Source organism: Hemitrygon akajei, chromosome 5, assembly GCF_048418815.1.
Source record: "Hemitrygon akajei chromosome 5, sHemAka1.3, whole genome shotgun sequence".
Lineage (NCBI taxonomy): Eukaryota > Metazoa > Chordata > Chondrichthyes > Myliobatiformes > Dasyatidae > Hemitrygon > Hemitrygon akajei.
The window spans coordinates 11,951,970-11,967,410 of record NC_133128.1 but is presented as its reverse complement, the minus strand read 5'-3'; the positions used below and the strand labels follow the sequence as shown (position 1 = coordinate 11,967,410).

At 42.9% G+C, this 15,441-nt stretch overlaps 1 protein-coding gene across 2 annotated transcripts in view; it reads right to left on the bottom strand.

Annotated features, from left to right (window-relative positions):
* cyyr1 (cysteine/tyrosine-rich 1) overlaps positions 1 to 15,441 on the bottom strand; it is a 55,619-nt gene that overhangs the window by 7,559 nt on the left and 32,619 nt on the right. Inside the window, exon 3 of one of the 2 annotated variants that reach the window (XM_073044840.1) lies at positions 5,307 to 5,464. In XM_073044840.1, the coding sequence (XP_072900941.1) occupies positions 5,307 to 5,464 (158 nt within the window). Of the gene's footprint in view, positions 1 to 5,306; positions 5,465 to 15,441 lie in introns of those variants that run through there. The other variant, XM_073044841.1, reaches the window with a different exon arrangement.

The following is a 15,441-nucleotide window of genomic DNA, read 5'->3' as shown; positions in this document are numbered from 1 at the left end:
CTTAAAGAACCAAAGACCAATAGATATAGGAGCAGAATTAGGTTAGTCAACCCATTGATTCAATTCCGTCATCCAACATTGCTGATTGACTCTCAGCTCCATTCTCTGCCTTCTCTCCATAACTATTGACACCCTTACTAATCAACAATCTATCAACCTTCACTTGAATTATACCCAATATGTGTTTCATTTAAATGATCTTTCAGTTTTAATATCTGCCACTTTTAATGGTAAATTCATTCTCACATTTAAATGAAATTATGTTTTTAACATTCTCCTGCAGAATTAATAATATTTCTGTGAGGCTGGAGACTCAGCATGAATAACCAAGGAAATGTTTACGTAGAGCGCAAAGCACGAGGGTGGAAAAATGCGACATAATGAAAACCAGCATACCTTCCTTGGACTCTGTCTACACTTCTGACTGCATCAGGAAAACAGCCAACACCCACCTTGCGCAGACCACCAGCCTCAAACATAGCTTCTGCCCTGCTGATATAAGATCCAACCCCAATTCCACATCTATTACCTCAGTCACCGCACTGCACTGTTTTATAAGAGTTATTTGGTAGTATTAAAAAAGTGATTTTGATCAGCAGTTTCTTGTTTTATGTTCTCTTATTTTAACGAGCAGCTCTCGGAGTTCTACTTACTCAGAGCAACTCTGAGGCGCTATATAAATGCAAGTTGTTGATGTTCCAGATGAACGTCCATACATCAGTTGCAAACAAGAATGTTTCAGCCAACATCAGCACATCTTTGATTTATCCTCTATTCTTTCATTATGCTTCCTATTGTATGTCGTGGATGATCATGGTCTTTCTATGACCATGATTGTTCTTGGCAAATTTTTCTGCACAGGTGGTTTGGCATTGTCGCCTTCTAGACAGTGTCTTTACGAGACAGGTGACCCCAGCCGTTGTCAATAGTCTTCAGAAATTGCCTGCCTGACATCAGTGGTCACATAACCAGGACTTGTAATGTGCACCAGCTGCTCATATGACTATCCATTACCTGCTCCCATGGCTTCATGTGACCCTGATTGGGGGCTAAGCAGCTGCTGCAACTTGCCCAAGGGTGGCCTGCAGGGTAGCGGGGGAATGGAGTGCCTTACACCTCCTTTGGTAGAGAGATCGCCACCCTGATGCCCAGCAGATTATTGGGGGGGGGGGGGGGCGGGGGAAGCAGGTGCTGCACCTTGCCCAAGGGTGACTTGTAAGTTAGCGGAGGGAAGGAGTATCTTACACCTCCTTTGGTTGAGAGTCAGTCACCCACAGATTTCCCTTAGGGAGAGAAAAAAAATTGCAAAATAAGGAGAAAATGAAACAAATTCAAGCAGCTTTCAAATGAAATCACAGGCTATTACCTCAGTCACTGCACTGTAAACACTTTAAACCACTTTTTATAATGCTGTTTACATTGTAAATACATGCTGGTATTTATGTATTTATGCACATTTTATTCCATATCTGTATTTTAATCTCTAACTCAATTTTTATATAATTATTTATTCTTAATAATTGTTGAATGCTGTTATTTTTTGTTGTTTGTTTGGCTAACAGACCACAGCAAATTCTTAATATACACAGCATAAGTACTTAAGTACTGTGCAAAAGTCTTTTGAGGCCTCCATCAGTCAGAGCTGACCATGGTCGTTGCGTCCTTGCTGTCTAGATACACAAGCCTGGGCAGTACGATACGGAGAGCAAGCTGTTGCTCATGTAGCAAGCTCTCCCTCTCCACGCACTTGATGAACCCAAAGGAACGGCAGAGACCGATACCGTTTGGTACCAGCAGCGTCGCAGGAGTGGCCAGTCAACATTGAACTCAATGTAGGGCTGCCTTAGGGACTCCAGCAACGGATTTTTCACTCGGGGTTTACTCCCGAAGCCTTCCCCATGAGAGGGTATAGCCGCAAGGCAACGGAGGTTTGAGATCAGAGATTTCCTTCTCCTAGATGAGCTGCCAACCACAGCTAACGAGCCCCATCTGCCTGAAGTGATTGGTTTTAAGGAGCCAGTAACCCACCTTTGCCCCTTTTCCTGCCAGTGGAAATGGTTCTGCTGGGCTTAGTAACTAAGCCACACCTGAAGGCTAAGACGTGGGCCTTGGTTATCACAGGCTATGTGTGGTGCATGTCATTGGGAGCATTTAATAGGTAGTGGGAGCTTGTCCCCATTACCACCCCCGGCTATAACAACCTTAAGGAACCATATAGCTCAGGTGCCTAGGACTATTACACAGTACTGTAGTAATTTGTATGTATTGTACTGTACTGCTGTCATTAAAAAAAAACAAATTTCATGACATACGTGAGAATGATAAACCTGATTCTGAAATGGGTCTCTATCGTGGACTGAGAATGGTAAGGAGGCAGGGAGAGGGGAATCATAGTTGGAAAAAGGGGAAGGGAGAGGGAAGGGAGTGAGAAGCACCAGAGAGACATTCTGTAATGATTAATAAACAAATCTTTGAAATTAAGTGACCTTGTCTGGTGTCTCAGGGATGGGTGTGTCTGTACCCGTGCACCTCCCGCCCCTGGTACTCCTTCTCTGTCACCTGTCCTACATTCCTCCTACGGCACTCCATCCTCACCATTCTCAAAATCCTTTGCTCCTGCCAGATTTACAAATTAGTTCTCCTAGCTATATATATATGTGCTTAAGATTTTACACAGTCTTGTAAATCTATATGACAAATAAATAAAGTTGATTTAATGTCCCCTAGTATGATAAGATGGATTCTTGATTTCAAGTCTAGCTCATGGCCCTTATTATCTACCTGTACTTTGTAACTGTAACATTTGTTTTGCATTGAGATTGACTACGTCAATGAACTGTTTTAATGAATTGATCTATGTGGTTGATATGCAAAGTACATTTTCACTGTACCTCAATACATGTGCCAATAACAAGCCAATTTAGGAAATTATCGGAAAGGTTGGCTTCTGAACAGACAGAAATAGGTAGCTCTCTTCCAGAAATCAATAGTTTCGGATCAATAGGTAATCACACCATGGTTTGGAGAACTTTTCATGACTGGGGTCCCCTCTACCTCTGTTTTAGGTTAATTAAAGGTTGCATTGTTGTAGAATCAGATGATATGAAGACAACAGAAGATAATCTAAGGTGTAGGAGAAGGAGGGGAGATTAGATACAAGTATGCAAAACTGTGGACAGTATAGACAGGCTTTCCCACTCAGGTTGGGTGAGAATAGAACTAGAGGTTGTGGGTTAAGGGTGAAAGGTGAAATATGAAATGTTCAAGAGGAACATGAGGGAAAACTCAGAGGGTGGTGAGGGTGTGGAGTGAGCTACCAACAGAAGTGCTGGATGCAAGTATGATTTCAATATTTAAGAGAAGTTTAGATAGGTAGACAGATTGGAGGGGTGATGGTCCGGATGCAGGTTGATGGGACTAGGCAGAATAATAGCTTGACACAGACCAGATGGGCTGAATGGTCTGTGTCTGTGCTATAGTGTTCTATGACTCTAAGCTGGTGGAGCCCACTGTACATTCCAAAAAAGATAAAGGGAATAATGGGAATGGTGGGATGTTAGAGATTTGGGAAGCTTTTAAAAACCAACAGAACGCAACTAAAAAAGTCATTAAGAAGGTAGAGATGGAATACAAAAGTAAGCTAGCCAACAATATTAAAAAGGATACCAAAAGTTTCTTCAGATACATGAAGTGGAAAGAGAAGTGAGGGTGGATATCAGACCACAGGAAAATAGTGCTGGAGAGGTAGTAATGCGGAACAAGGAAATGGCAGACAAATTGAATAAGTATTTTGCATCAGCCTTCACTGTGGAGGACACTAGCAGTGTGGTGGAAGTTCCAGGTGTCAGGGGTCATGAAGAGTGTGAAGTTATCATTACTAGAGAAAAGGTTCTTGGGAAACCGAAAGGTCTGAAGGTAGATAAGTCACCTGGAGCAGATGGTAAACACGAGGAAAACTGCAGATGCTGGAAATTCAAACAACACACACAAAGTGCTGGTGGAACACAGCAGGCCAGGCAGCATCTATAAGGACGATGCTTATAGATCAGGACGAAGGGTCTCGGCCCGAAACGTCGACAGTGCTTCTCCTTAAAGATGCTGCCTGGCCTGTTGTGTTCCACCAGCATTTTGTGTGTGTTGTTTGGAGCAGATGGTGTACATCCAAGGTTCTTAAAGAGGTAGCTGAAGAGATTGTGGAGGCTCTAGTAATGATCTTTCAAGCATCACTAGATCCTGGAATGGTTCTGGAAGACTGGAATATTGCAAATATCACTCCACTCTTCAAGAAGGGAGAGAGGCAGAAGACAGAAATCTATAGACCAGGTAGCCTGACCTCCGTGAGTGGTAAGATGTTAGAGTTGATTATTAAGGATAAGTTCTCAGGTTACACACAGGCACATAAAATAGGCCGTAATGGGAAAAGTTTGCCTGTCAAATCCTTTGGAATAGATAGACAAAGGAGAATCGGTTGACGTTGTGTACTTGGGTTTTCAGAAGGCCTTTGACAAGGTGACACACATGAGGCTACTTAAGTTAAGAACCCATGGTATTACAGAAAAGTCTCCATTGAGGAAGGAAAATACGAAGTTAGCTATCATTTCAATGGGACTAGAATATAAAAGTATGGATGTAATGCTGAGGCTTTATAAAGCACTGGTGAGGCTTCACTTGGAGTATTGTCAGCAGTTTTGGGCCCCTTGTCTTAGAAAGGATGTGCTGAAACTGAGAGGGTTCAAAGAAGGTTCACAAATATGATTCCAGGATTGAATGGCTTGTCAAATGAAGAGTGTTTGATGTCTCTGGGCTCTATTCACTGGAATTTAGAAGAATGAGGAGTGACCTTATTGAAACCTATCGAATGATGAAAGGCCTTGATAGAGTGGATGTGGAGAAGATGTTTCCTATGATGGGAGAATGTAAGCCCAGTGCACACAGCCTCAGAATAGAGGGGCGTTCTTTTAGAGCAGAGATGAGGAGGAATTTCTTTAGCTAGAGAGTGATGAATCTGTGGAATTCTCTGCTACAGATAGCTGTGGAGGCCAAGTCTTTATGTAAATATAAGTAAGAGGTTGATAGATTCTTGATTGGTCAGGGCATGAAGGGATATGTGGAGAAGGCAGGACACTGGGGCTGAGAGGAAAATTGGATCAGTCATGATGAAATGGTGGAGCAGAACTGATGGGCCAAATGGCCTAATTCTGCTCCTATATCTTACTGTCTTATAATGGAGAGGTAGTGATTTTATAAAGAATTGGATAAATAAAGAGACCCTGACTCAACAAAAGATTGTTCAGGCTGATGCTTACCATTGTATCGACTGACCGTATCAAGATGTGAGCCTTGCAGCACACCCACACGTGCGTTCCAGCCATTATTCAGGCACATACAGATGCAAATAGCAATGCCAGCAATTACTCCCATGAGGAAGACAATCCCAAACACCACACCTGCTATCACCGTGCCACTGTAAAACGAAAAAGAGTTTTCACAAGATTCAGATACAACTGGATCAACATTGCTAATTATAAATCTGGCAATTTTAATCAAAATATTGGTTGGTTTTAATTTCGATACATTTTTACAGATTTCCTCATTGTCTAATTTGTTCAATTTATTTAAAACTGTAAGTAAATTTATTATCAAAGTATGTAGATACTACCTTGAGATTAATTTTCTTAAGAGTCATAGAAAAGTACAGCACAGAAACAGGCCCTTCGGCCCATTGACCTGCACCCAGACCATAGCTCTCCATACCCCTGCCATCCATGTACCTATCCAAACTTCTCTTAAATGTTGAAATCGAGCTTGCATGCACCACTTGTGCTAGCAGCTCATTCCACAATCTCATGACCCTCCGAGTGAAGTTTTCCCTCACGTTCCCCTTAAACATTTCACATTTCACCCTTAGCCCATGACCTCTAGTTGTAGTCCCACCCAACCTCGGTGGAAAAAAGCCTGCTTGCAATTATCCTGTCTCTCCCCCTCATAATTTTGTATACCTCTATTAAATTTCCCCTCAACCTTCTATGTTCCAAAGAATAAAGTCCTAACCTATTTAATCTTTTCTTATAACTCAGATCCTCCAGACTTGGCAACATCCTTGTAAATTTTCTCTGTACTCTTTCAGCCTTATTTACATCTTTCCTGTATGTAGGCCTCACCAACTTCTTAATAACATCCCATCTCCTGTACTCAGTACTTTGATTTATGACGGTCAATGTGCCAAACACTTTCTTTAAGACCCTGTAATGCCAGATCCCTTTGCTCTACCACACTCCACACTGCCCTATTTAAGACCTACTCTGGCTGGTCCCACCAAAATGCAACACCTTACACTTGTTTGTATTAAATTCCATCTGCCATTTTTCAGTTCATTTTTCCAGCTGGTCCAGATCCCACTGCAAGCTTTGATCATCTTCCTCGCTGTCCACTACACCCCCAATCTTGGTGTCATCTGCAAATTTGCTGATCCAGTTTACCACATTATAATCCTCATCATTGATATGTGACAAACAAAAATGGATTCAGTACTGATCACTGTGGCACTCCACTAGACATAGGCCTCCAGTTGGAGAGGCAACCCTCAACTACCACTCCTCTCTGGCTTCTCCCACAAAGCCAATGTCTAATCCAACTTACTACCTTATCTTGAACCCCCCCTTGACCAACCTCCCATGCGGGACTTGTTGAATGCCTTATGAAAGTCCATGTAGACAACATCCACTGCTTTGCCTTCATCAACTTTTTTGGTAAAGTCCTTGAAAAAATCAGCATCTTAGAGGATCGAATCCAGGGCCTAACATATTGACACAATCACGAAGAAGGTACACCATCATCGTCGTCATCATGTGCCACGTCATTTCATGTGGGTAATCATGCTTTTCATGGTTTCATGACCATGATTGTTCTTGGCAATTTTTTCCACACAAGTGGTTTGCCATTCCCTTCCTCTGAGCAGTGTCTTTACAAGACCCCAGACATTATCTATACTCTTCAGAGACCATCCAGCAGCTGCTCTCATGGATACCCCTGATCCTGATCAGGGACTAAGCAGCTGCTACACTTTGCCCAAGGGTGACCTGCAGGCTAACAGAGGGAAGGAGCTACTTTCAGCTCTTTTGGGAGAGACAAATCTCCATCCAAGGAGGCACACTGAGGGCTGTGTTTCATTAGGAGTTTGGGGAGATTCAGTATTATCCCCATAGGCTCTTAGAAATTTCTATAGCTGTACAGTGGATAGCTTTCAGACTGGCTGCAGCACAGCCTTAGAATCAGAATCAGGTTTATTATCACCTGCATGTGTCGTGAAATTTGTTAACTTAGCAGCAGCAGTTCAATGCAATACATAATCTAGAAATAAATAAACAAACAAATAAATCAATCAATTACAATATGTGCACACTGAACAGATTAAAAATCATGCAAACAGAAATTATATATATTTGAAAAGGTGAGGTGGTGTTCATAGTTTCAACGTCTATTTAGGAATTAGATGGCAGAGGGGAAGAAGCTGTTCCTGAATCGCTGACTGTGTGCCTTCAGGCTTCTGTACCTCCTACCTGATGGTAACAGTGAGAAAAGGGCATGCCCTGGGTGCTGGATGGAGCTGACTAAATTTACAACCCTCTGCAGCTTCGTTCTGTCGTGCAGTACCACCACGACCCAATACCAGATGGTGATGCAGCCTGTCAGAATGCTCTCCATGGTACATCTATACAAGTTTTTTGTGATTTTGTTTACATACCAAATCGCTTCAAACCCCTAATCAAGTACAGTCACTGTCTTGCCTTCTTTATAGCTGCATTGAAATGTTGGGGTCAGGTTAGGTACTCAGAGATCTTGACACCCAGGAACTTGAAGCTACTCACTCTCTCCACTTCTGATCCCTCCATGAGGATTGGTATTTGTTCCTTCGTCTGACCCTTCCTGAAGTCCACAATCAGCTCTTTCGTCTTACTGATGTTGATTGCCAGGTTGTTGTTGCGACACCACTCCACCAGTTGGTATATCTCACTCCTGTACGTCCTCTTGTCTCCATCTGAGATTCTACCAACAATGGTTGTATCATCAGCAAATTTATAGATGGTATTTGAGCTATGCCTAGCCACACAGTCATGGGTATATAGAGAGTAGAGCAGTGGGCTAAGCACACACCCTTGAGGTGCACCAGTGTTGTTTGTCAGTGAGGAAGAGATATTATCACCAACCCACACAGATTGTGGTCTTCCAGTTAGGAAGACGAAGATCTAATTGCAGAGGGTAGTACAGAGGCCCAGATTCTGTAACTTCTCAATCAGGATTGTGGAATGATGGTGTTAAATGCTAAGCTATAGTCGATGAGCAGCATCCTGACGTAGGTGTTTGTGTTGTCCAGGTGGTCTAAGGCCATGTGAAGAGCCATTGAGATTGTGTCTGCCGTTGACCTACTGTGGTGATAAGCAAATTGCAGTGGGTCCAGGTCATTGCTGAGGCAGGAGTTCAGTCTAGTCATGACCAACCTCTCAAAGCATTTCATAACTGTTGATGTGAGTGCTACCAGGCAATAGTCATTAAGCTCACATTACTCTTCTTAGGCACTGGTATAATTGTTGCCTTTTTGAAGTAAGTGGGAACTTCTGCCCGTAGCAGTGAGAGGTTGAAAATGTCCTTGAATACTCCCGCCAGTTGGTTGGCACAAATTTTCAGAGCCTTACCAGGTACTCCACCAGGACCTTCCACCCTGTGAGGGTTCACTCTCTTTAAAAACAGCCTAACATCGGCCTGGAGACAGAGATCAATGGGTCACTGGGTGCAGAGACGGCGGTTTCCCTGCACAGCACTGCAAGAGGCGTGTAGACTGAGCAGCTGCATCATGGGTACAAGCGTTCTCACCATCAAGGTCATCTTCCAGAGGTGCTGCCCCACGAAGGCAACATTCATCACTAGAGGGCCATCACCATCCGGTACATGCCCTTTTGTTACCACTATCAGGGAAGAGCTACAGGAGCCTGGAGACCCACACCTAGTAGTTCAGGAGTTGCTTCTTCCCCTCCATCATCAAATTTCTGAATGCTTCTCCAACACTACCTTGTTATTCCTTCTATTTACAATATTTATTTATTTTCTAAATTATAATTTTTTTTGTGTGTTGGCGGGGTGGAGATACGTCTCTACCGAAGGAGGTGTCAGGTGCTCCTTCCCTCTGCTAGCTTCCAGGTCACCCTTGGGGACAGTGTTGCACCTGCTTAGAACCCCCCCAATCAGGGTCACGTGGAGCCAGTGGAGCAGGTGGTGAATGGTCCTATGAGCAGCTGGTGAATATCACAAGTCCTGGTTATGCGACCACTGACGCCAGGCTGACAATCTCTGAAGAGTATTGATAATGGCTGGGGTCACCCGTCTTGTAAAGACACTGCCCAGAAGAATGCAATGGCAAACCACTGACACAGAAAAATTTGCCAAGAATAATCACAGTCATGGGACATGACACGGTACAGAACGACCGAACAAATGAACAGTCTTTGTTTCTTTGCTCTGTGATGCTGCTGCATACAATAAGCTTCACATCATAAGTCAATGATAATAAATCTATTCCTATTTCAGAATAAACTTGATTAATGACCCTTACTCCTACTCTCAGGGGATGAAAGGATTTGACAAATGAGATACGAGTGCGATTTCCGCAATTTCTAAGTAAATAGATGATCTGTATTTTCTTAATTGTCATCGCCTTTTAAATTCAATTTTTAAAGCTGTTTTAGTTCCTGTCAGCAATTTATGATGACTGGATTCAGTCACACATCAGCTATAAAGGCCTGATCTTAATTAGAACTGAAAGGCACCGACAGTGATAGTTTGACATCAGTTGCAGGAAAGTTGCTGGAAGGGTTACAGACTCTCCTGCTGAAGGGGAAGGAAGTGGAGAAGCAGTGCGCTTCTTCTGCTGTGCAAAGATTTGCAGACGATATGAAAATAGGCCGAGGCATAAATAGTTTTGAGGAAGAATAGAGGCTACAGAAGGACTGAGACAGATTAGGAGAATAGGCAAAGAAATAGCAGATGGAATACAGTGTCGGGAAGTGTATGGACATGCACTTTGGTAGAAGAAATGAAAGGGTTGACTATTTTCTAAATGGAGAGAAAATACAAAAAACTGAGGTGCAAAAGGACTTGGGAATCTTTGTGCAGGATTCCCTAAAAGTTGATTTGCCAGTTGTCTGTGAAGAGGAAGGCAAATGTGATGTTAGCTTCATTTCAAGAGGACTAGAATATAAAAGCAAGGATGTAACATTGAGACTTTATAAAGTACTGGTGAGGCCTCACTTGGAGTATTGTGTGCAGTTTTGGGCCCTTTATTTTAGAAAGGATGTGCTGAAACTGGAGAGGGTTCACGAAAATCATTCCAGGATTGAATGGCTTGTCATATGAAGAGTGTGTGATGGCTCTGGGCCTGTATTCACTGGAATTCAGAAGAATGAGGGATGAGCTCATTGAAACCTATCCAATGGTAGAGCCTTGACAGAGCAGATGTGGTGAGGATGTTTCCTGTGGTGGGTGAGTCGAAGACCAGATGATGCATCCTCAGAATAGAGTGATGTCCTTTTAGAACAGAAAAGAGGAGGAAGTTCTTTAGCCAGAGAATGGTGAATCTGTGGAATTCTTTGCCACAGGTGCTGTGGAGGCTATTTAGGACAAATGTTGATAGATTTTTGTTTGGTTAGGAGGTGAAGGATATGAGGAGAAGGCAGGAGATTGGGGCTGAGAGGAACATTGGATTAGCCATGATGAAATGGTGGAGTAGACTCGATGAGCCTAATTCTGCTCCTATATCATTTAAAGAGTAGCTTTATTTATCACACGTAAATCCAAAACATTCAGTGAAATGTATCATTTGCATCAAGGACTAACACAGTCCGAGGATTTGCTAAGGGAGCCCACAAGGGTTGCCACACTTCCAGTGCTAACACAGCATGCCCACAATTTACTAATCCTAACCGGTACGTCTTTGGAATGTGGGAGGAAACCGGAGCACCTGGAGGTCATTGGGAGAATGTACAAACCTTCAGCCCAAAGCACTTATTCCTCCCCTGACCTGCCGAGTTTCTCGTCAGGTGCTTTGAGTGTGATCCTTCAGATTTCCAGCATTTGCAGATCTCCAGTGTGTACAGCAAGTTTTGTTCGCACATAGAGTGATGAGTGGCTGGAAACCACTAACAGGGTGGTAATGGAGGCAGCAAAGATAGATTTAAAGGGCTCTTCCATAGGTGCCTGAATACGCAGAGAATGAAGGGATATGGACCATGTGCAAGTGAAGGGATTTGTTTAATTAGGTGTCATTAACTTAATTAGTTTACACTCAGACCCCATATAACACTACCCCGCATAGCACAGATTGGTTACAAAACAGTTATTCAGTTCTTTATTGAATTTTTTTTTAAAAATGACAAAAATTAATTCTAAGCAACGCTTAAAACTTCTCAAGAGCAGCCGCCGTTATACTAAATATTCAATCAGCCAATGAGAGTGCCTTACGTACGCTCTGAGCCACTCACAGCCAATCATGTATTAGTTCACGCTCCGGCTCGCCCGCGTGGGTAAACATTCTTGCTCCCTCACCAATTTACCCAGGATGTCTGGAAAATGGCCTGTAACTTCCAGCGAGGGGAGAATGCCAGGATGACCGGGGAAGGCATCAGCAGGGATGTGAAACTGCAGCTGATGCGGCATTTGGAAGCTGGTGAGCGTCAGGTTAAAGTTGGCGCCTCTTTGAAATTTGCTACATCGACCATCGGAACAATTATAAAAAAATGCAGACAAGATAAAAGGTTCTGCGAGGACAACCTCAAAGTTATCATTAATGAAGGTGACTTGTTCAGGAAGCCATTTGCTTGAAAAAGTGGAAAATAGACTAAATGTAGGGGTAGATGACCAAACACACCAAAATATGCCCCTAAACTGGCGGATAATACCACCACCTGCTTCCCTCCGGTGCTGCTGCAATACTGATGTAGAGGTTAGGCCTATTTGTGTGTTTGTTACTCCGTGAATTACTTGTGTACATAAAACAATAGACCATGTATCTTGGATTAGATTTTTTTTAAAATTACGCACACATGTCCATTTACCTAATGTTATAGTGACCCCGCCTAGCGCTGGTTGACATAGCGCTCCGCCTCCGAGGAACACGCCTCAGCGTTGAGCGGGGTCTGAGTGTAGTGAAATATCAGAATCAGTCAGGTTTAATATCACCGGCATGTGTCGTGAAACCTGTTAAACTTGCGGCAGCAGGACAATGCAATAGATGATAATATAGAAAGAAAAATAAATAAATGAATTACAGTAGGTATATATGTACATTAAATAGATAAATTGAAAATGGTGCAAAAACAGAAATAATAAAAATAGTAGTCATCATGGGTTTAATGTCCATTCAGAAATCAGATGGCAGAGGGGAAGAAGCTGTTCCTGAATCGCTGAGTGTGTGCCTTCAGACTTCTGTACCTCCTCCCTGATGGTAGCAGTGAGAAGAGGGCATGTCCTGGGAAGATGGAGACCCTTAATAATGGATGCTTCCTTTTTGAGGCACTGCTGCTTGAAGATGTCTTTGATAGATCATTGGCTAATGGGCCTGTTTCAATACCATACTTTTTCTGTAATCCATGTACCATATTTTACAACCAGTAGAATAGTTAATGCATCATAAATTCTGATTGCCACTGAATGGGAGGTGACCAAATGAGGACATTTGCAGCCAATGAAGCAAAGGCAGAATTAGCATTTGTTCAATTTCATACTAATGTTTAATTGCCCTTCAACCATACACGTGTAGACAGACAAACGAAACAGTGTTCCTCTGGGGCCAAGGTGCAAACCTCAGGAACACCAGTCACACACAGCACTTATGATAGCAGAAAAACATGGTTACAAAACAATATAAAAATATAGCCCAAGTCCCTGATTGATGGTCCATGGATGTTGTCCTAGAGCCACACTTCTACAAGAACAAGGACACAGCAGTCCTTGTTACGTACCGCTGCAGCAGCAAACAAACACAATCCAGCTTGTTTTCCCGTGAGGGCACCACTGAGGACAGGTCAGCTCCCAACCCGACACAGGCTCCGGCTCTCTCCCACACTGCCTCTAGGGTCCCCTCCCATGGGTGACTGCAACAGGCAACCCCGCAGCACGAGGGGCTGGTCCGCACAACACCCGAGGTCATGCAGCTTCCCCACCACTGGTCTCACCGAGGAACCCATGTCCAACAGGGTCTTGCAATCACACGATCAACGCCTAGGACAATTACTTGCACCATTTGTGGGACTGCACATCACCACTGATGCCTTACCTCCTTGAGCGACAACATAATACACAAGTCCAGCTCTACCACCCTCAATCAGCTCACCAGTGGGACAGACTTTCAGCCCTTGATGTTCTCAATATGCAGCAGTGACTTGCGACTGCAAAAAGAATGAACAATTACACTTTGTTGGACCCAGAGAGGCCGTTGTGACCAAGCGCATTGTCATCTGAATGGAAGCATCCTAAAACTCATGGGACATAGCAAGGAAGCCATGCTTCCTTTAACCAACCAATTCAGACAAAAGAACTTCACTCACCTCAATTCTGAACTGAATCCACAGCCTACAGACTCACTTTCAAGGACTCTATAACTCATGTGCTCAGAATTTTTTTATTTTCACAATTTGTCTTCTTTTGCACATAAGTTGTTTGTCAGCCTTTGTTATTTATAGTTTTTCATACATTCTACTGTATTTCTTTATTTTCCTCTAACTGCCAGTGAGAAAATGAATCTCAGGGTAGTATATTGTGACTTTGTACTTTGATAATAAATTTACTTTGAACTTTGAAAGAAGCCATGCTTCCTTTAAGGAACCAATTCAGACAAAATAGAAGAGAATGCAATATATAAACACTATATTAGTCCTAGTTGGTCCGTAATAAAGTACCCTCGATGCAATTCTGATATTGCCTTAAGATTATTATCATTAGGACTTACAACACTACCAAACTGGCCCATACGTCACCTTTAGAAATAGTACTCACCTTCTGCCATCTTCTCCCTGTTGCTATATTTTCATTTTCCTTCCAGTGCAGCCTCATATTCTCAAACCCAATATAAGTTAGGTGATCTCAATACATTTCATTTCTGAAAATCCCACTGCCTACCACACAACTACGATTTACCATCCTCCGCGCCCTCTGGTGGCTAAACTATGTAGTCACAGTTACATATTTGTCATGGAGAGACAAGAGACCAGGTGCTGGAATTTGGAGCATCACCTAATCTGCTGGAGGGAATCTAACATATCAAAGAGCATCTGTGGGAGGAAAGAAAATGCAGTGTTTTGATCTGAAACATTGATATCAGAACTTAATGTGGGGCAATGGCTTTTGCAAATGATGCAAGGTGTTGGGAAAATATTGGATAATAAGCAGGAAATCCTTATCAAAGATTCAAAGGCCGAAGCAAATGCAGTGAACTTCTTAAGATTGGTGAACTTGCTGAATCAAATAATTTTTCAGAAGTCAACCAGTAAAACCCTTGACCTATGCTCTAAAATCATGGCTGATCTTCCATCTTAACTCAACATTCCAGTCTCATTTCTACAACCCTTGATTGCCTTAATACTTAGAAATTGATAAACACAAGAGTTTCTGTAGATGCTGACAATCCAGAGTAACACACACAAAGAGATGGAGGAACTGACCTGCAGAATCAAAATCATGAAATTTGTTGTTATTTAGCAGCAGTACATTGCAATACATAATAAATAACGGTAAATTACAGTAAATGTATATATAAAAGTTAAATTAAATAAATAATGCAAAAAGAGAAAAAAAAGTCATGAGGTATAGTTCATGGGTTCAATGTCCATTCAGAAATCCGATGGCGGATGGGAAGAAGCTGTACCTGAATTGTTGGGTGTGTGCCTTCAGGCTCCTGTACTTGCCTGACAGCAGGTCAGGCAGCATCTCTGGAAAGGATAAAGAGTCGATGTTTCGGCTGAGCCTTCTGTCTTTCAGTCCCATTCTGCAACCTCATCTTCCTTCTTCCTATATTCTCGACCTCCCCAGCCTCCCATACCACCTCATGCTCACATACCCACATTTTTAATTTAAAGTGATCTCAATACCCAAGGTTCTCAGCCCAAAATGTTGACTCTTTACTTAGAGTTACAGCGCGGAACTGGACCTCCCAGATCAGTGAGCTGTGGCATGCGGCAATCCCGGATTTAACACTAGCCCTAGTTACAAGGCAACTTACAATGGCCAATTAACCTGCTGATCCGTGCACCTTTGGAACACGAGAGGCAACTGGAGCACCCGGAGGAAACCTACTGTTATGTGCGCAGCCCCCTCCTTTGTGAGAATCGCAAGAGCACCAAAGGGAGGGTGAGTCAGTGGACCCAGGAAATGGGAGAGAGACGTGCTGGATGCCTC